The sequence below is a fragment of the Nothoprocta perdicaria genome, unplaced genomic scaffold, assembly GCF_003342845.1.
Source record: "Nothoprocta perdicaria isolate Ctin4 unplaced genomic scaffold, notPer1 scaffold_1, whole genome shotgun sequence".
Taxonomy (NCBI): Eukaryota; Metazoa; Chordata; class Aves; order Tinamiformes; family Tinamidae; genus Nothoprocta; species Nothoprocta perdicaria.
In genome coordinates, this window is record NW_020454093.1 from 15,078,911 (window position 1) to 15,101,427 (window position 22,517).

At 40.7% G+C, this 22,517-nt stretch overlaps 1 protein-coding gene across 1 annotated transcript in view; it reads left to right on the forward strand.

Moving 5' to 3' along the window:
* ADAMTS12 (ADAM metallopeptidase with thrombospondin type 1 motif 12) overlaps positions 1–22,517 on the forward strand; it is a 124,241-nt gene that overhangs the window by 33,738 nt on the left and 67,986 nt on the right. The window contains exon 2 of the mRNA XM_026035710.1: positions 11,078–11,252. Within this exon, the coding sequence (XP_025891495.1) occupies positions 11,078–11,252 (175 nt within the window). The remainder of the gene's footprint in view (positions 1–11,077; positions 11,253–22,517) is intronic.

The following is a 22,517-nucleotide window of genomic DNA, read 5'->3' on the forward strand; positions in this document are numbered from 1 at the left end:
AAATGAAACACTTATTTCAAAAGATGTATTTTGAAAATAATAGAAGTAATCTTTCATGAAAACTTCTCATGAAAATCACTTTTGACTAATTCATATGTTGGTTCCAAACGGAAAGAAAAGCTTTTTCAGTGGACAGCACCTAATTTCCTTACTGAGCTACCCTACAGGAAAAAGAAACATATATCAAAACACTTAAACGAGAATCCCAAGGTCATCATTATTAGCCCCGAATTTATTCCTTTACCTCCATAGGTGAGCTGCACCACTAGGATATTTTCTTTATGCAGCAACCTCTTCTCAAGGCCATACTTTGACGTATTGCACAAAGATGCAACCTGTGGTTGTACCAGGTCAGACCAGAAGTGCTGCCTGACCCATATTCTCTACTGGGAAGGAAGAGTTCCTCTGAAGAGATAGAGGAGCTCATGCTCTGCTGTGAAGTCCTGGAGGTTAATTCTGGTCATTGTGAGCTGATGCTACATTGTGAGCTGTAAGAAAGCAGAACCCCCAAGCATGAAAAGCACCAGAGGAGCCTCCTGGGCTGCAAAAGGAACCACCAAGGTTACACATGCAACTAGAAAAAGCTGCTCTTTCTACTGAAAAGAAATCCTACAAAACTTCCTGCCTAAGCAGAGGACGGTGGTTTGTGCCCCTCATGCCRGTGGAAAGAGCAATTTGCCAGGCCCTTGACTGACTCCAAAAGGGAACAGGGATTGAGGCCAGGTTCTTGGGGAAGGACCTTAGCAAGCAGGGGCCTTTCCTCTGCCTGTGGCCTGTCTCTGAGCTGCAGATTACTATTCCCTGCGTGGGTTTGTCCAGCAAATTCTGGGACTTCGCTAAACATTTCTTCCCCTTTGCACCTCTGTGGGAAATGCTCCCTCAGCACAGGTGTTCTGGGTGAAAAAGAATCTCCTCCCGTTACCTCCTAGCCTGCCTCAAAGCTCTCTGGCTTGTGTGTTAGCAGAGATGGCAAAAAATGTTTCTCCCTCCTGTTTCTCTGTGCCACTTGCTGCCTCTTTTGTCTCTTTCCCTCAGACTTTTCAGCTGTTTTCTACAGAAGTTGCTTTGTAGCCTTGTTTTTCCAAGGTATTTCACTGTTTTTGTAGCTGGAGGACCCAAATTTGCATGGAGTGCAATGTATAGGCATGCTTTGGATTTATTAAATCATATATTTATCAGATTCTGTTTTGCTCTGATTTCCTGTGATYAGGATTCTGTTTTTTCCCCAACATATATATAGTAATCTTGCATCATTCTCATGATGTTGAATACTATCAGTCCACTATAATTGAACAAAAAAAAAAAAAAGAATTCTGTTGACCAGCAATTTCTATTGTGTGAGTGAATCTAACTGCATGCAAGCTGTATGTTGTTGGGTTTGGACATAGGGGCTTGCTGCAGGGCTATATGCAGTTACTGTAAATTCTCTGACTGATTTCAGTGCAGACTGACACACAAAGCCTGAAATCAGAGGAGTTTTTTGCCACTAATGCAACCTGGATGTCAAGTGTTGATGGGACGCAATAAGAAGGGATGCTCTTGTTTCAGGATGCTCTTGTTTCAGGGATGCTCTTGTGTCAAGGATTCAGTCAAGCCCTTGGTAGTCAGGTAAGTCTCCTGAGTCAAACTTACCCTCCAGATAGCCAAGGCAGGGCTATGATAGAGGRGCTGCCCCTTCCTTCCTTGTGTCATACTTGGTGTTTTTGTGCAAGGAAAAGGTTGCTACCCTGAGGATGGGCATCCTCCCCGAGCATGTGACATCCATACCACTGGCCACGTGTTTTAATGCAGCCGCATTATCTCTCGTATTTGTGTGACTGCTTGGTCCAATGACCTGCTTAAAGTTCATGTTCTCAGTGCATCGCCACAGCATTGCTCCYGTGGGGACTGATTTTTGAATAAGAAAGTGTTTACATATGTATGTACCACAGATGCTTGGTTGGATTATGTTTTTTAGCTTGGCACTGACAGAAAATTTCCTCCCGCAAATATGTCTGTAACAGCGCAGAATTGCACAGAACAGCAGAACAGGCTTTTTTTGTGCTTGCCCTGTGCTGGTGTCAGCATGTGGTATCACTTTCTTGGCCRAAAAGTTCTGCTAGTTATAGAAAAAACCCTTGATCTGATGGTGTTTCCTGTGTGCTATTAAAGCCACTGTTTAAGAGTGGCTTTAATATCATCCTTCCCCAGGAGACCAGTGTGGCCAGATGGGCTCATACCTGCCTGGGTAGACTGAGCCTGAAGAGGCACAAAAGTCTCTCTGGGCCCAGCTGTAGAAAAGGCTAGAAAAGCTCTAGAAATGTGCTGAATTCTCTGAAAGGGAAGCAGATGGCATTTCATCAGATCCAGCTCTTTCATACCAAAAGGGTTTTTGTGTGACTTGAGGGGGCCAGATGCTGCTCCTTTGAGAGTTTAATATTTAGAAAGAATTTCTACATGGAAAGACTAGTCAGGTGTTGGAATAGGCTGTCCAGGGAGGTGATGGAGGCACAATCCCTGGCAATGTTCAAGGAATGTGTAGGTGAGGTGCTATGGGGCATGGTTGAACAGCCAGTTAAACAACATGGTTTATGGGTGGACTCACCCATTTTGAAGGTCTTTTCCAACTATAATGATTGTATAATTMTGTTCTGTCTGATGTAGTTTCACCTGTGCAAATTATATTGATGATATACTGGTGTATCCAGTGTACATGTTGTAGTTTTCCAAATTTGGTGACTGTTTTCCTTATTTCCGTTTCATTTATTTTTTGCCTTTTTTCCCCCCTTCCCCTTACACTTACATTTCGCTTGGTTCTTTTTCAATACAGCCATTGGCTGTGGTGCCTTTTAGCATAYACTGGGGGCCGAGTTCTCTTGTCTGACAGGATATTTGAGCATGAAAAGCTGCCCCCTCTTCCTCCGTTCCCCTGCAGCGACAGTCAGGCAGGAGCAGCCGTCTCCCTGTGCTCCAGGCTGTGGTTCCCGAAGCCATCACTGCTCCTGAACGCGCGGGGCTGACGCTGTCAGCGTCACTGTGCTGCTCTAAGGTTATTCATCAGCATGGGGAAGTGACCTTTGAAAAAGGCATCGGAAGCATAAAAAAATAAATGAAGAGACTGAGCGCATCAATATTGACTGCCTTTTCTTTTTCTCTGCATTGATGGAATATTTTCTTGGGAAAAGGTGGCATGGCCCTTTTTAGGAGTGCTGAGCTTCATTTATCAGTCCCATCTGTGGTACACGGAGGTAAATTTGAAGGAAAAAGGTTGAATTTGGACAGTATGACCCCTCTGGATTTTCTTTCTGGAAGATCTTAACTAGAAATATATGAATTTGATGTTTCAGTAGTAATTGTATAGATTAAAGCAGCTGCAGCTCTTTCCCATCCTTCTAATTGAAGGTAGTTGTTGAAGAAACAGAGCAAAAAAAAATTTTTTTTTGGTTTATCTCAGAACAGTGCTACCTGCCAAGTCATTTTTGGAATGCAAGTCACTGTAAAACTTGCAAGAGCCTCAACCTTTTGTGACCCTAGCTAGAGTAGGCCTCAGCACTTGAAGGCTGCTATTAACAGTTCTCTATATTTYAGGATATGTGTTTTGCAAAAGAGGGGTGAGAAAGAGGGAATAGGAAGATGAGTGAAATACTTGAAAAGGGAGAAGAAGAAAGAAGCCTATTGGCCAGAGAAGGTCCTGTGGACTAGAGAGGATTGTTGGTTGGGTTTTTAATTTGAATTYWAACTGCTGTTAGATTCACTCTAGAGTAAAGCTCAAGGTTGTACCACTTGAGGAGGATCGAAGCTGTGGTGTGGGGAGGTTGAGGCAYAAGCAAGGAGCCACCCATCCAACCTGTCCTGGTTGGAATGTCTCCTTTACAGACTTTGGGCAACATTCGAGTAGATCGAGTAGACCTGTTAGTCATCAAATGACAGGGGAAATACTGATGAAAGGCATCCCAGGAGTWCTCTGGGCTTAGGAGAGCCCTTGAGGTTCCCCTCTCAGCTGCAGTGTGGAAATGGCAATGGCAGATAGAGGAAAGGCTCAAACTGCTGGAGTTAAGGGATTACGAGTAGAAGAAGCTGCACCATCTCTCTGCTGGGTGCTCTTAGCCTGGGGCAAACACATGCTTGTTTCAATTTAAGCAGTGTTGAGAGTTGTACTAGATTTATTAAGTGTCATCTTTGCTGTAATATAAGATGATAAAAAGGGACAGTTACTGTAACTGTCACTGTTTCTGCTAAAGGATAATAAATTTTTTCTTTATTGGAATTYAATGGTGTGTTTGAGCTTTAGATGGAATGAAGGAGAATGGGTCTGACTTAAGCATATTGAACGGGATGCATTTCAAAAAGCAGAGGGTGAGAATTTGGAAGGAAGCAGATGGGAGCTCTGGGAACTGCACAGTATGAAGTGACAGCTACTGGGGCTCTGTGATACTGTTAGAGATGCAGAAGCTGTGAAAATGCCTATTTTTCATGTTCCTCATGAAATACTGGAGATCTCAAAGCAGAAGTCCATATAGAAACTAATGAGATTCTGAGCAACTTCACAGGCAGATAATYTTTGTCTTTCACTTAGGAATTTTCTGTCATGAGAGAAAAAATAATTCTGTGCTGCAAATCTGGCAGTGGCCAATGGAGTCTCAACAAGTGTGTGTGTAAATGAGATGAAACCGACTCTTCCAAATATAACCAGCAAAGAGTCAATACAGATGGGGACATTAGGATGGGCAATCTTGATTGATAAGAGGAAGCTACAGCTTGAATAATGATATATTCTAAACTTGTGTTTTCTGAGTTCTTTATACAAGTGTGCTCCACTCCCCAGTGAACATTCCTGTTTTACAAGGAATTTCCTGTAATATAAATGAAGGTAAGAAATTCAAAGCTCCCTGCTGGTTAGAGATCTGCTATCAGGATCATTCTTGGCTATCACTATTTCTTGGCAGGCTGTTCCTGGGGAACTGCAAAGGAACAGATGAGCGCAGGATTTTGTCTGCTTTTCTTGTCCATTTATAAGAACAGTTGACTCTGTGTGGTGCTGTCTTTGCTCCTTTAAATGTCTCATAGATATCTTTAATTAGAGTCCTCATCTCCATTAAATTATGGGAAGAGAAGATCTCTTATAACCTGCTCTCTTGGAGCAGACTGTAGTGCTCCTAMAATGGTTCTTTACAAAGTCTCTCTGCTGGGCAATTCAGGTCTTGTAAACAACTGTGTGGTAGCTAACAGCTCTGACCCCATAGACATGCCTGCTGGCTTCCCCTTTGTGGTCTGACTGTTAAGAACCCAAGAACTGGAGAATATTGGAATATTGTTATTTTCTGTTAGAAAAATCCATCTCRTAAATGTGCTGTGAATTGGATTTGTATCAGTTCCCTTTTTTCTTGTTTCTCCTCCCTTGTGCCTTATTCAATTTTCTGAGGCTTCATTGTGCACAGCATATGAAAACTTTGCATGTTTCTGTCTAATTTCCGTTTTGCTTCTAAAATGCCCAAGCCAGCAAGCATGACAGAAAAACATAAAACATTTTGATGTGATAGGATTGTGTTCTGTTCATCTTGTAATCGTAAAAATAAGCTGTTAGGGTTTTAGACCAGACCTGTGTTAAACTATAAAACAATTTTCCAGCRCCTTGGCACTTTTTTTCACCAAAACCTGCTGCAAGCATACCTGCTTTCTTTAAGACTCTTTTGCTGCTGGGGTGTTGGCCACTTCTGTKGATGATTTGCACAGAAGTCTCTTGCCAAATTTCTTGACATCGAACAGATAATCAACATTTGAAACTCCTTTGTTGGTTTGTGTTTTCATTCTCAGCCCTAGCCAAACATGAGGAAGTTAGTGAAAATCAAGCCTGGCCCCTAGTGCTCCTGGCCTTGGGTTCTGGCTGAGACAGGATCAGATGGTGACTGAAGTAGAAATATCCCTGGGGAGTCGGGGGGAAAGAAAAGGACAAAGTACCCAAAGTAATTAAATCAGAGACTGAAAAAGGAAAATAGACTCAGCATGGGTGATGTTGTAATGTTTACAGATAATTTATTTCACTAGTCTGTTTTTACTTGTTTGATGTTGAAATTCTCTGGTTAAAAGCTGCTTTCTCCAGTGCAAATCTTCCTTTCATAAGAAAATTTTTATAGAAACTGAAAATCTTAGTATGCCTTACACTTGTGATAAGCAACCAGATCAAAGTTCTTAAGGGTAAACTCAGCACCTTTTTAAAAAGAATTTCTATCAGTTAATTTCKGAAAGCTCTCCATGTTTTCAGTGCCTGTGAATGTCAGAATTACTGCAGTCTGGGTGAGCAATGAGCTGTTTTTGCTGCAGATGCTTTTTTAAAATGTATTTTTAGTATTACTGTCAATGTACTCRGTAATGCAGATTTAGGCTGAAAGTCTGAGCGTTGCTTACAGTGGCTTGGGAGCCTTTCCCCTTTGGCCCCAAACTCCCACTGATTCCAGCCCCTCCTTTCCAGGATAGCGCTGCAAAGCTCAGCCAAGGCTCCAGGCTGCTTTTTTCCTTCCTGCCAGACTCTGTTTYGGTTTCTTGTGTGGGATTACTTGAGAAAATATCTGCCAGAAAACATTTTTTTGATTAAAAACYCCTCAAACTTTATATTGATCAGAAGAAATACTTCATGAAAAATATCTGCTTTGTACTGGGAAACTCAAATTTCTGCTGAGGGAAAAAAAAAACAAAACTGTCTGAAAATCAGAAGTGTTTTAGGACTGCCCCATCATGAGCCACACGTTGTGGGAGCTGCAAACTGTCCAGGGAGCCATTGGGAGCAGGGTAGGAGGGTAGAGCAAAGAGGCACTTTGAACTAAAGATTTAGGAAACAATGAGACAGCTCTTCCAAATATGCTCTGGGAGGCACTTTTGGCACAAATGTTAGAATTCAAAGGAAGYTTTTTGAAGGAAAAAATGAGAAAAATTTGTGGTTGATTTTCRCTTGTAGGCATGGAGGAAATTCCCTATTTTTTTGGCTATTTTTATTATCATTTTATATAGAAGTTTAGGGATAAAGAAGTTTAGATGATGGAAAATGGATTGCAATGGTTGTTTTGAATGGTAAAAAAAAAAAAAAAAACACCTGCAATCTGAATTTTGCAATGAGCATAAGACTTATTCATTTATGCTGAGTGCATTCTGATTAAATGCACTCAAATAGTAGCATCATCAGGCGTGGATATCCTAAAAAGTTATGCATACACAGAGCTTGAAGTCTTGAAGGCTTCCAAATGAAAAAATGTTTTACTTGCGACTTGGGAAAGAGCAAATATAAGAGCAAATGGAAGGAAACACTTAAACGGCGCAGGGAATCTTGCCAGCTTGGAGTGCTCTGAAGTAAGTTTAATGCGGAGCTTGTTGATGTTTTCTTCTGTTTGGTCTCGTTATTTGCTTTCACAGCGTGGAGTCTATGAGGAATCAAAGGGCAAGTGGGAAGTGCTAGTTCAGCAGTAATGAGAGCGTGAGGAAGCTGTTTGAAAGCCCATCTGCACGTTGGCAGCAGCCTTYGGCCACCTCTTCGTCACTGGCAGCGCTGAGTGCAGTGTTTGCCACTGCTATTTCCTTATTTGATTTGCCCGTAAATTTACACAGGTATTGCGCTGCTCATTAAGACAGAGCAGGAAATTAAATTCATAAAAATATTTCCCTGGGAATATTAGCATTTGACATAGAAAGTATTTATCTTTTTGCTGTAATAAGCTATTTCTGACATGTCCGTGTTTCTTAGAGTTAAAGCTGTGATGTCTTGATTCAGTATTCCTGATGTACAGAAATCATGAATCAAAATCATGAATCAAATGATCTTCTTTACCATTTAATTGATAAACATCTCTTGTTTGACTAAGTGCATAGCCTGTGCATGTTGTGATTCTGGGCAGGAATGGAAGTCTTTGCTGTATGACAGCTAATGGGTCGAGATTAAAATAGTTTCAGGATACGCAAACTAAAGGTTAAGAATCTTCTTTCAGAAGACCTGCAGAAGCCTATTTGGTGTAGGCAAAGCATTTCTTGCTATGGAAAGCCTTTGTGGAAGAATAATTTAAGAAGCCTAGCRATTGACTGCTTTGCAAGTGTGCAGAGCAGTGAGCTGCTGACCTCGAGACACAGGAAATCTCCAGCAACTTGTAAATGAGAAAATGAAGCATTGTCATGCGTGACAGCTGAGTTAGCAAACAGACTTTATCCAACACTAATTGCAATAAGCAAACTTTAAATCTGTGTTGTTAGGCAAAAAACACAAGTGATCTTTCTTGCAAGATTTCCTGTCCTTTCCTTCCTATCACTTCCAGGAGCAGTTGTGATAAGAGCTCTTCACCTGGAAGATGTCAGCTCCTGTTGTTGTTGCAGCTTGAAAGTGGAACTGGCAGATGTTTTTAGACATTTAAGAATTGCATAGTATGAGGGGAAAAAAAGGGGAAATTTTGAGGCAGGTTCCAGAATTGATCTATCCAGTGCTCTTTTACATGAACTAYATATACTGTATCTTTTCCTGATAAGCTCGTGCATGCAATGTAGTCATTTCTGGAGGCTGAAAGTAGAACATGCTTTTTATTTCTTTCTTTATAGCAGTTGCTTGTTTAAAAAAAAAGYTATGGAGTAAGACACATTTTTAGTATTGCTTTTAAGCTAGCTCTGTAGTCATGGACCTAATTCAAATCGATGTGTCTATGCAATAAGGAAGTTAGTTACCATTACTGATCTTGCGTTCAGCCTTGAAGTGTGCTAAATTTGTCCCATTTCTTATTTGTCAATGTGGCCACATTGCTGGCAGTTTTAATTCAACWATGGTTTTGTTTTTTAAAAGAAGTTACTCATGTCTGAGGTGGCTTTGAGAAAGATCTGACACGCGGATGTGACTGCTTCCAGGAATTAAGGAGTACGACAAGTTTCCCCTTTTCCTGAAGCAAGTGCTGGAGGTATCTTTGGACCTTGGCTAACATAACAAAGGACAAGAAGTAAGGTAGTAATTACAGCACTAAAGAYGATGGTGCTGGCGACTGATGCTTGATCCACAGAAGGAGAAAAGCACATGTGGTAGGAACTGTATGTGCTCCTGGAAGGTGCTCATGAGAAGAGTATAAGAACTAGTGTTGATGAGCAGYTATTGCAGGGGGTGAGAGGAACTAGCCTAGGTTTATCTCTGATCTAGAGGGYGTCTGGTGGGATTTCTGCCTCACATGGATGGGACAGTAAGGCCATGCTGYTGCACATAACAAATGATGTCCACAGAATCACAGCTGGTTTGGGGTGTTGTCAGTGTATTGGAACAGAGATGACTTGGGACAGAGGTGCTATGGCAAAAAGCCATAACTGAGAAAAGAGATGTTCTACCAAAAAAAAAAAAAGTTTAAAAAAAGAGGTATTTGAGGTCATGTTCTATATTAACTGTTTGGTGGCTTACTGAGCAACCTGTATTGCTRTTTTTCTGCATGTAAGGACAATGTGGAATATGGTAAATGTCTATTTATCTCATCTKGTAAAGCATGGATGGAGGACTGAATTCTTATGTGCAAGTACTAGCAGGGAGAAGTTTCGAGAGTGAAGTCACTGCTTATATAAGCCTTCCTGTATTATTGCAGCTTTGACATAATAGCTCAATGACTAATCAACCTGCCATACAAGGTTGGAGTTGATGGTGGGGGGGGCAAAAAAACCCAAAACTATTTCTTCCTGATTCTGAGTTAAAAATGCAACTGAAAAAGGTCAAAGTGACCCAGGCTTTCAGAGTATCAAAGAAAAATTGAGTTATTAGGAAATGAAAAGGATTGGGAAAGAACGTATGCAGATACACTGATTGCTTGAGCAGCAGGGGGAAAGCCACATCTGCTGATCTCCTGGTCTAGCCTCCTTGTAGGAGTTCTTCCTCTATAGATTTATGTTTGCTTGACATCTTCATTCTGAACATGGAATTTGTTGCGTTTGTGGTAGCCTTGATGTATAATTTAAACTGCTGATACGTAGTCCATGAATGCTTATCCTTTAAGAACTGCGTTTCCTCCATTCCCATGGTCTCCCTCTTCCCTTCACTCACATACTAGATTTCCCAGCTATGGAGAGAAAATAAGACTTGCAGAATTTCACATGAGGCTCCTTGTTTCTGTCCTTACAAGTCTGAATACAGCAGCAGTGTCACTTCTCGATTCTCCTGCCACTGAGCAGGAAGGTTGTGCTGAAGAGAAGGGAGTGGGGGGAGAAGCCATCAGAGGGAGAGGCCGGATCCCCCATCAGGTGCTCTGTATAGGAAAGGTGGGACTGTGTTTAGTAGAGCCTTTGCTTTAGGTTTAGTGCTCTATATGTTATATCTACATATCAAAGTGGAAGGGCTATACAGTGCTCTTGCAGTGCTGCAATATACTAAAAATTCTTAATATGGACACAAGGATCTGACCCTGTCCAGCTGCTGGAGCCATCCCTTAGGTCACAGGGGAGGGAGATACAAATGAATCCTGTACAGTCCAGATGGTTATCAAAGGCGCTCTTGCTCAAAGTCAGGAGTTGGGTACAGAACTTGTAGCATGAGAAATTTTACAGCCTTTGTTATGCAGGTCTATTTTATGATCACAAGAGCTTATTAAAATGTGTGAACAGCTGCCWGCCTGTTCCACTGAAAGCCTGAGGCCAAAAGGTTTTTGTGCTCTTGAGATGAGAGTGGACCACACAGTTCATCCTATGCATGATCTCGACATAGGATTTCAGCTAGCAACAGATTTGTACTTTCTATTTATGAAATAGCTCCTATTCAGGGCTTCTTCTCCAGGGAAGAGATACAAAAAGCGAGAGGAACAAGACACAACTTTCTAGTGCATTGTGTGCAGCTAATTAGCTTTTGACCTTTAAGCAGCTTTGTACAAATATGGAACCTTTGTCTCAATAGACTGGATTTCAGGTTATTAAAGAAAAGATATTTTTACATGSCCCTCTAGCCTGTTACACCTTCATGTATGTAGCAAAATAAATGCTGAAAGTCTGTTCTCATATTTTGATTCTGCAGAGGCTGCCTTAAGAGAAAAGCTCAGAGATAGTGATGTGAACAGCCTGTGTTCTCTTTGCCTTGCTGGACAGTAGAGATTAACTTTTTTATGCTTATTTTCAGACTGGATATTTCCATCTACCCCATGGGGATTACTTCATTGAACCCATTAAAAAGCATCTGCAGAAAGAGGGAACACCCCATCCCCATATTATCTATGGGGCAAATATCCTTCAAAGTACCTTAAGGAGAAGACGGGCAGTTCCTATGGAGAAAGAACAAGCATGTGGATTGAATGGTATAAATATTTTGGCTGTTTGCTTTCTGCATCTTTCTAAGCAGCTTTTATTCTTCAATTGTCTATGCTTTTATTCTACCAGGCTTGTTGAATTTCTGATAATAATATGGAATAGAATGGAGAAGTGCATCAGTTACGACACTATCTGTGAATAGCTGTGTTCTCATCTGAGAATATGAACTCAAATTTCCTTTATTATTGCTTGAATATGTTTTTCCATGGTCTTGACATCTGTGATCCTTTCTACTTCTCTAGTCAAAACTTGAATCTGAATTGAATTCTTGAACAGTGCTGGGATGGCAGGARCTAGAGTCATTATTTTTAATGAAGTATTCTCACTTTCTACAAATCCTGTCCTCAATGTAATTGTCCAGCTCTAATCTGTGGTTTAAATTTAGGATTTCAGGGTTCTTTGTGATTTCTCCCAAAGTTTTTGAAGATTTTTAGCTGGTTGTTGAGAAAATGAGGTACACTGTCATATCAAAGGTATACACAACAAACTCTTTTTGGAGAAGCGTAAGTAAAAATGACTAAAATGACTTACTGGGTCATTTGATGCTGGATGTTATTGCACCAGTATGTCACCTGAGAAAACAAACTAATAGACCTGTAATGAGGAACATGTCTGGTGGGTAGTTAGCATCTCCTGATTACAAAATATATTCCTTCATTTCATTAGCTAAATCATGTATTTGATTTCATAAGAGAAGCTTACAAATGCTGCTTTGGTTCTGTGGTGCTTGAGCCTTCAAACCAAATCTGCACAGGACATTAGTAAAGGTACTATATTGGTAGYGAAAATGAATAAATAACAGATGAATCCCAATTTATGTACAAAAGGAGCTGCAGAATATTAAGAGATGTGTGTCTGTTTTATAAGTTAGCAGTTAAAGTTGGTTCTTTTCCAGGGGTTAAAAAACAGACTGTATAGGAAATATTAATGCGCAGTCATGACTGCTGCTGAACTTTTACTACTGTGTAATGTTAAGTGATGAGTAAAAGAAGCAAACAACTCTACCCCCAACCATATTCTAGTGAAAAACCCATACTGAACTTCTTGATGGTGAAAAACAGCGTAAACTGATAGTTGGGGGAAACTAGAAAGCTGATGGTTAGAGGGCAGATATTACATCTTCATCAGTGTTGACCAGCCCATGATAACAGGTACTGTAMGAATGAATATGATTTTTCTTCGCTGCTTTTATCAACTACAAAATGTGTTTATCTGCTTGACAATGAAGACTAACGCTGATAAACCATCAGCATGAAAAGTTGGCATTTGTTTTAACTTACGTGTATGTTGTTGTTTTCCTCTGATGAATGCTGGGATAAGTGAGARGAGTCAGTCTGGATTTGCCAGCGGTGACTGAGAAAATGTTCYTGTCTACTGTCTCCAGGTTTCATTATGCATGAAATAAAATTATTGTTTACAGATATTCATAGAATCATAGAATGCTTAAGGTTGGAAGGGACCTCAGAGGTCATTTAGTCCAACCCCCCTGCKCACACAGGGTCACCTAGAGCACAGGGCAGAGGGCTGCGTCCAAGCGGGTTTTAAAGATCTCCAAAGATGGAGACTTTTATTAAGTGTGGAGAGGAGATAGAAGATGGAAGGGAACAGGCCGTGTGATCACTTTGTGTAGTTTGAATCACCTTGGTGTTTTCCTTCAAATTCCTGAAGAGTAAGACAGAAACAGACTGGCTGTACCTGGATGCCAGAAAAAAGTGAGCATAAATTCCCAAAGTTTTCATTACATTGACTAGCTAGGCTGGTTTGCTGCATTTAAACACCTTAGTAAGCTTTGGATTTAAGCTTTGTCTGATATTAACTCATTCTCATAGGGCAAAAACACTTCTGGTAAAAATACATTCATATTACTCCAGCCGTGCAAGGAAGTGTCTTAGGAATTAAGAAAGGAGTGTACCTAATAATTTGTTTCTGTTTACCTATAAGGTCTGATCAAGTTAGTTAATGTCTGTTTTTGACTCTTGTAACTGATTTTTCAACAACTATAGAAAAGGTAAGAGGTAAGTCTGTGTCGTTTGCTGTTTGCATTATGCCTGGTTAAAAGGACAATTGCCCTTATTAAAGGGGGACAACATAAAAAGCAAAGTGAGGTAGTTGTGTTCTGAATTAAATATCACACAATTTGAGGGAACTTTTGTGTGTAAATTGTTTAAAGGTGGTAAGTTGACTCTTCCCTCTTTTGAAAATTGCAAGTACTTCCTGTTAAGTTTGTCAGAAATCTGTTATGGTCACCTGATATCACAGTTGACCCAGTTTCATGCTTTTTGGCCTTGCTCTAAAACAATTTTAACTGAAACCTTGCATTTAATTGTAAAAACCAATGCTATTTTATAACTTTAATACTATGATTAGTTTTAAGTAGTGTGAATTTCTAGCTTGCTTCTGTTGGGTTGAGGAATAATTGCTAAAGAATTGCCTGCTCTGTCTCTTGTAGGACTTGGTTTGGAGGATCAAATATTCTAACTTTTCCAGGTTGAAATTTATTATATGGAGTATCTGCTTTTGTTTGTATGAGTTCTAATTCTRTTTCTTTACGTGCAAGTTAAGGCAATTCAGCCATTTGAGGATTAAGATAAGGAAACTGTGTTGTACTTGAGCTAAAATGTGTATAAACCTATTTTCAAAACATTACTACCTTTTAAACAGAATTATCCGCTGTGAGCAGTTCTATATCTGCAACAGCTAATCCAGTCTCACCTTGGAGGTTAGGATTCGATTCACTGAATGAAATCAGCTGCCTGTTTTGAATTATGATTCTTGCCCTAAACTCCATTGACTATATTGACCAGATCTCTGGTGACTCTGCAGAAAACTTAACTCTAGATGAGTTCTCTAAACTGCTGTTTAATCAGAACAGACTTAACGAGTTAACATGATGCCTTTGATAGCTGTTTTTTGCTTTGCTTTATCAAAGTGTTAGAGTTGCRCACTGTCATGCAATCACTAGCCTATATAAAGCCAACAGAACTTAGAAATGTCATATAACCTTAATCTGGCCCTTTTCTGTGAATACAGAATAGTACTGAACAATACATTTTTAAGATAAATGATTTTATACACATTTTCTACAGGTTGTTTTCCTCCTTTGGCATACAGGATGGTCTGGGGTTGTGCATTGAACAACAGGTTCATCGTCYTGTGGGAAGGTAGCTGAATGCTATGTGAGAATTTCATGAATAAAACTTCATCTTAKAAACTGAAATGAAAAATCAGGTTTTTCATTGAGAATATTTCTTCCTTGTTGAGTTCAACTGCAGGCCATTATGTATCATTTTTAAAGAGCTCCTCAAAACATAACTCATAAAGATCTGTTTTTAAAAAAATCCTTGATCTGAGCCTTGTGATATTTTTGTGTGCAGGTGCTTTTGCCATCCTGGTTTGAGGTTAGTGAGACCACCTGGGTATGGCACACTGACCTGCTTGTGTCCTGCAGCAGCTTTTTGCTCGCTGAAAATGGTAGTGAAATATTCACTGTTGAATTTCAACCTTAAATTCGTTATTTCAGCCCATCTGCTCTACATCACGGCCCTCTCAGCTCAGCTTTATTTTATATAACTGCAAGCCTTTCCTTATTTCCTATAATTCTTTCCTCAAGGCAGTAACACATGAACTGTCACATCTGGCATTTCTTGCTATCCATGTGCTTTGTGCCATCCAGTGCATAGGGTGTGTTTATGCAGCGCAGGACTGTAGATTTGGGTTTCTTKGTGTGTTTTGTGTAATTCCTTTCACCTGTGTTTCCCATCCTCTTTGTCTCTGATGTAATTCTGGTGCTACGTGTTCAGCTAAAGACGAAGCTTTTCTAACTTCTGTTACAAAATCAGTTATTCTAGAATCTATTCAAGAACAGATTCAGTTATTCTTGCAGTCACGTCTGTCTCTATTGCTGTCATTTCTTCCTCATCTCTTTTATACAGAATCTACCTCCTTCCAAATTGCCATGCATGGCCTTCTGGTTATTTTTCTGCTTAGTGACCTCTTTGCTTTTAAGATTTTTTCTTTTTTAATCCTACAACAGCTGTTTTATGCCCAGAATGGGGGACTTTTAAATCCCTCTGTGTGCACTGGAAACTCAGGGCCAAATGTGTCTGTTTCGGGCAGCTTTATACAGACATCTGCATTTCTGAAGTATTTAGTGTGGGACAATTTTAAAAATGAACTTAGGCATATCTTACGTTCCTGTGCTCTTGCAGTGATTGTATTAATTAGTTTATGATCTGTGGTATCCTCAACAGAATTATATACTTGGTGAAAAGTCATTGTGCTGCTACAAATCAAGGATGTGATAAATGATATATATTAGAACATGGGTATGTGCTGTGCACTTCCACTGCTGCTTAGGCAATTGCCAGATGACTCACTTATTAGTTGCAYGCAAAACTGAGCGGTAATCTTGAAAATACCATTATGATTTTGTACATTGCAAGCTGCAGGCTTGCAGTATAATTGGAAATTCGTTTGAGGAGTGGCAACAGTGACAAATGAAGAGTGGCCTTGACCTTTGCAAATTACAACTGTTTTACTCAGGCTTGTAGGAGAGGAAAACAGAGGGTTTGAGGGTTTCTTTTGTTTCTTTAAATAGGTTATCTGTAAAATTTTCCAGCAGTCCAAGATATAATTTAGTAGATGAGAAATTATTCTCCCTTCTCCAGAATTAAAAAAGCTCATTTTCTGYGTGAATGTGTGTGTTTTGTTTCAAATGACATACCCCCAGATGATGATAAGCTTATGAACTGTGAATGAGAGAGGCTTTGTGAAGTTTGTGGATGAAAATGTTTGGATACGATGGAACAGCTCCTGACTTGTCAGTGATGCAAGATTACAGCACTTCAACCGTTTAGGTGGTTGAGTTGCTGTGGTTCAGAAATAGCATATTTGGGGTTTTATTCAGACTGTAGCTTGGTGATTGCTGCAATAGATGGTAACGTAGCTAAGTTGAGAGACTGGATTTAGGGTATTAAAATAGAGGTATACTATTACGCTTTTCACTTGAGCTTTAGGTTGTACACAGTTGTCGTATTTTTAGCTTTYGTTTTAACTTTGGAAGCACTTGACAGGTAAGTTTCATACCTGTCAGAGTTYAGAGTTGGTTTTTAGAGGAACTTCCAACTCCTTGTCTGTAGTAATATTAGGCCTTATAAATAGAAGCTTTTCCATATATTGAATGTATTGGACCTGGTAGCTGCAATGAATCTGGGGAGGAAGGGAGGAGATAGGTTAGAACACAGCTGGTTCCAGAGAGCCAGTGCTGTGCAGAGCAGCAGAGGCATGGGGGGGGATTAAAGGAGCAGAGCAAAGCTACCTGGGCAAAAACTGTTTTAAAAAAGCCTTTTGAATGATGCCTTTGAAGTGTAAGTCATTTAGTGGCTGATTAGAATGACACTAAGCTGTTTCAGGCAGTAGTTATCTGTTGTTCTTCCTAAAGGGAGACATCTGAGTGCAGGATTTTATTGAATAATGGTCTTGATTTTTGATGATGAACTTGCTACCACCAGAGAATTCTCTTCAAATTTTCTGACCGTAAGCACAAACCATTGGTCTTGACTTTTGACAGTGAAATCTTTTGTTTCTCTGTGGAAGAGGAGATCTTCAAAAAAAAAAAATTAAAAAAAAAAAAAAGACAACTCTGGACACTTACTTTGCTCTCAAAGGAGATTGTGCCCTTTTTTTGGAGGAACATTGTGGCCAATATGAGCAGTCCTGTTGGCTGGCAGAACCTGATTCACGCTATGTAACTTTCAAGTCTTTTAAAAGAATGATGCTGACATTATTCAAGTATTTTATTTCCATTTTTAACCTCATCAGTTACTATTCAGCTTAATTTGCTTAGTTTCTCCAAAACAAGGRCTATTTTTCTTGGATTGTAAATCCACATATTGAATTGTAGTAACTGAAATGAATTCAATCAGTGTAGAGGATAGAACAACCTTGTCCTGACATGCTGCGACTTTSTGTTTTGAAGATCTGCTGATATTTGTGAGAGAATCTTGCAATGAAGAAAATGCATGTGGTTATGTTCTGTCAGAGTGACCTCAGTTTTAAAGTAGGAACACGAAATGCACAGCCTCTAGAAGCACACGGAGTCTCTCTTTGTGGAACACATTGCGCTGAGCTGGGTGAGATGGTGAGTACCGGCTTGTGCCACAGCAGGTCAGGGGTCTGGAGCTTGGAAGACAGGGATGTCACAGGGGCAGGAGCATGAAACACTTGCTCCTGACTGTTTAATGTCAACAGGAAAAGTAAATTACTGAAGGAGTACCTGAATTCTGGAGCAGGTTGCTCAGATTAGTTGTGGAGTCTCCATCCTTGGAGATATTCAGGTATCTGGACATGATCCTGGGCAATGTGTGCTCTGGCTGACCCTGCTAAAGCAGGAGGGATGGACTAGATCTCCAGAGGTCACTCTATCTCAACTATCCTGTATTTTGTCTGTTCTTTTGTCCCATTATCAGATTATTGGCAGAACTGTTCAGCATTCAGTTYTGGCAGTTCAAATTTTCTCATTGAACTCTCTGGACTTTTTAAAGAAACTTTCTTTTAAGAAGAAATTACTTCTGAGGAGACCACATGGGGTTTCTAATTCCTCCGAGAAAGTGCTGAATCCATGCTGTGCATCTAGTGCACTGATATGGGCTCAGTGGTCACAATTAGTTTCTTCCAAATCTTCGTATCACTAATGAGCCTSTGGCAGCCTCATGTCATCTGTGACCCACTTAAGCTGCAGGAGACTTGCAGTGCTCGGACACCTTTTTAATCCTACATGAGACACAGTGTCCTTGCAGCTTGTCGACTCCCTGCTCTGGTCTCCTGTTCTTCACTCTGTGCTCCCACCAGCTAGTTGAATTTGGATGCGTTTTGTGTAATTGAAGAGGTCTCTGGATGGTTTATAGTTAAAAGGAGATTCTATAACCTATCTTGGAAAGAGTGTTAACTTTGTGATTCTCTAGGAAGAGGCACTGCATAGTTTAGAAGGTCACACGACCTTTCCTTATCTACCGCTGCTGCAGCCTAGTAGGGTAGTCTGTAATTTCTGCCTCTTCTAGGGAGTAATGGTGCCTCATCCAGACTTGCCCTGCTTATCACCTAATTATTTGGTAGCATATTCCTGAGTGCACAGATCCTTTTCTCTACTTCTGGTCATCTTATGGTTGTAGGTTAGTTTCCAGTGCCACAGTGTTGGTGACTTGTTGGGGAACTTGTTCTCGTCACGGCTTTGGCAGTATTTGAGTAGCTGGAACCAGTGTGTTGAACAGTTCCAGCTGTTCACAACCAGTGTGTTCAACAGCAGCAGCTTTRCTAGGGAGTTGCTAGTCTGCAAAGGGCATGGTCATCTTCTGGAGTCCAGGGCATCCCTTCTAACACAGGTCTTTAGCTCTGACCTGGTTATATCTTCAGTTGCTGAAACCAAAGGCTTGCCTCAGTGCAAGTATAGTGAGCTATTGGATTTTGTTTCTGTGAATGACTTTTCCTAAGTTGAGATTTGTTCACAGTATTTTTTTTGCAAAATGTGCCAGTTGCAGTGTGTCCTTGCAAATGTTACCTCTTCCTTGTACTATATATTTCTGAGGTAAGAACTGTTCTGAGAAAACTCTATGAGTAAAAGGCAGACTAGAGGAACACTGTTCGTTTTAAAGGTCATACTTTTTTTCCCTAGAAAAAGGATTTATCCAGCAGCAGACATCCAAAGATTCTGCTTTCTTTTAATGCAACTTCAAACTTCATCAATCTTAACRTCAGCATAATCAAATGGCTGTAATAAACTGAATCAAATACATATTTCTGTCCTTTTTTAAAGAACTAGTGATGAAATCTCCACGTGCAAAAGTTAGACTGCTGGATTAGAGAAAGTCTCTTCTAAACTGCTCATCTGTCTTGGGGAACATTCTGCCAGAAACAGTGCGAAACAGAAGGTGGAAAACCTTGATGCCCTTCATTATTTTCTTAAAAAAATTTAATATTTTACAGACTGTTTTGTACTCACTTCTGGAAATGGACTGTCCAACATTTTGCTCAGCTTCCATATTTTGTTTGGGCTGAAATTTCAGAGTTATTTTCTGCATTTTAAATCACTTTTAAGGCAATTGAAACATATCCTTGGTCAGGCCCTGCCAAAACTGGAATTTAAAGCATGTTTCTTGTCATGATCTCTGAAGCAAGCTTGTTGATTTTTTTTCTCCTCTGAGCTTTGTTCTTGTCACTTGAGCCCCAAGTCTAGACTCCTGCCAACCCTGGAGAGCACTGGATCAAAGTCTTCTGTCAGGTGCTGAAGAAGTTTTAACAGGGGATTGTGCTTGGCATTTTCTGTATTATTTGYTTGACATTCACTAGGTAAAATACTTGCTGAACTTCTGTCAATATGGTATTTTCAGCATCCCCTGCTACATCYGTTGCCTGCTATGGGGTACCTCTGTCAGTCAAATGCTTCTCAGAGGAGCTGCCTGGTGTGAGGAGGAATGAGACTTCATCTGCTGGGAGGTTTTGGAGAGGAAAGAAGTACAAGAAAAGAGTTTCCCTGCAAAGCCAGCACCAGTAGCACGGACAGGAAACTGAGCATCTCAAAGATAAATTTCTATCCATCAATATCTCTGCAGTAAGGTATCTCCACTCAGATATGCTTAGTGGAATGATTTTTGGAGGATATTTTCCTCTCTTTAAAATTAATGATACTACTTCTGTGCATTTGAATGGATGTTTCTTTCGAGCAAAACCACGTGTATTTTTCCCTTTATTTAGTCCTATTCATTAGATACCTTTATAATTTCAAGGCTTCTGGAAAAGATGATGAGAGGGAACAAATAAAAGCTGAGATCGTCATTTGTAAGATAATAAAGGCTTACAGATTGTTATTTGTAAGATAATAAAAGAGAGTGTTCATTCATYGTACCCACTGAGATGGTCCCCCAGGCCTTTGGAACAGCTTGGAGGAACTTGTGTACTCAATGAGCAGTTTTGACACAGCTTAGAGGATCTGTTTGGGTCACTAAATATTCCTGGAGCCTATTCTTAGTCTGTCCATATATATATGTAGAAGCGGGTCCTATTCTGTTATGTGCACCAAAGTGATTCATTGTGTGGTTCACCTAAGACCTGCTAGGTATTGTCTCAACCTCTTAAGTCTTCATATCACAAATAAAACTGAGGAAAATTTGCCACCTATAAAGTAAATGCTTCAACTGCATAGCAGGATTGAGGAGGCAGAAGGCTTTGTCAACAGTTGAGAGCAAGATCAGGTCAGAAAAATGGTGTTAAGAGTTTTGGGACAAGTGGGATTTGACACAGGAGTTGCGACTGAGCTCACGTTTTGAAGAACTACCGAGGAAAGAGAGGTATCTGGGGCTTCAGTAAGGGAACTTGGTGGAAGGAGGAGCAGAGATTTGGCCACCAGGTAGGCAAAAATGGGTTGTGAGATAGCATTAGTTGGATGGCCACCTTTGTCAGAAATAGTTGCAAACCAAACTGCTGAGATTTGGTAGCTGCTAATCTGGAGGTTTCTTTGTGAGCCTCAACATACGAGCTGCAGGAGGTTCGCAGCCCAGAGGGTCCTGTCCAGTCCTTGCCTCTGTTGTGCTTGTGCTCTGTTGTGACCTGTGCTGCTAGGCTGTGCTTGGCTCTCCCTTCCCGTCCTTGAGGAGGGAGGCAGGAGCAGCTGATCCCAGCTGCTTTGGTGCTGTTTGCAAGCACAGAGGGAAGCAAGGGGCTATTTTTTGCTTTATTTACTAAAGGGAAATGATAATGAGTGAGGACTTAGAGAAACATGTTGAGTCTTGGAGGGGTAGTGGTGCCAAAAATGGGGACTTTCAACCTACCAACCCCCCTGTTTATTCAGATTCTCACATATAGGGGAATATAAATAGGCAAAACATCAGTGCTTGGGCATGTTGGTTTTAGAGTGACAGCAAAAGTACCTGCAGGATTCTCTGAAGAGCATCTTGTGGGGGGAGTTGGGTTGGTGCAGAGGGTCCTTGCTCCCATGTTACAAACTTGAAGAAAACAGCACAGGAATGTTGGGTATACATAGAAGCAGGAGCTTCTCCAAGGCAGCGAGGGCTGAGGTTGTTTGCAGAGTTGAGCAAGAGGTGCAAGCRGCAGAGAGGTCTCCTGGCTTCTCTCCAGGGGAATCTCAGCCCCTTCCGTTTTGCTCTGCAGCTGCGTGTCCCTGGTCAGGCCCCAACAAACTTCTCCCTTGGCTAAAGTACTGACCACTGCAGTTGGAAGCACCTCTTACAACCCTCAGGAGAGTCTCAGGATATGACCCCTCTCCTCTTTGCTGTACCTTGGCTCATATTTCTGCTGGGGAGCACAGCATAACAGTTCTTTTTACTAGGAATTTGAGAGAGAACCTAGRCTGTGTAGAATTCACTGGCTGAGAGAAGTTGCATAATGTTTCTGGAAATAAAACAAAACATGGAGACATGCACCAGTTTACTTAAACTCACATCTGATTCAGGGATTTTATTTAGTGATYCTTTTAAAAACAGGACTGCAAATGGTCACCAGAGTTTTAGGTGTAATTAATACTGTTCATTCAAATGTGCACACATGACAAATGGCTCTTCTCCAAAAGGAGCAACTCTCCTCCGTCCCTGGGCACTGCAAACTGGTACTGGAGCTTGTCAGAGCTGGGGAAGCAGAGTCCCCTCTGAAATGCCTCTTCCACCCTGTAGCAGCTTGTGGGCTCTCTAGCAATGTTCTGCCTATGTGGTGGGCAGACCAGGTCTCTGAATCACTTAGACTGCCCAAACCCATGGGATACACGTCTCAGCAGATCATGCTGCTATTTGCATCCAGTGGCGCTATTTTGCTCTTTCCTGGCATCTTCTATGGATAATCTTCCACCATTTAGTTCTCATCAGGTCTTGAAGTGTGGCTTTAGGGCAGCCAGCAGTGGGTGCTTCTGTTGGAAATCACCTGCTTAACTTTAAGAGCTAATGAGTAATCCAGTGACCTGCACTGCTCTTTTTTTTTTTTTTTTTTTTTTTTTTTCATGCAGTCAATTGTTATCCCTTTGTCTGTACTTCCAAGATATTCCCCAAAATATGCATCCTTCTGGAGCTTCAGCCCTTTCTTCCACCATGGAATGTTGCAGGGCCTGTACATATTTACCAAAAACAAAACCAACTTAAGGAATGTTGTAAGAATAAGATTTCAGCAGTTTGTTTTTCCTCATTCCAATGAGAATGAAACGTAGGGAAAATTAATAGAAAAATACAGAATCTGATTCAAGAACTTCTGGATAC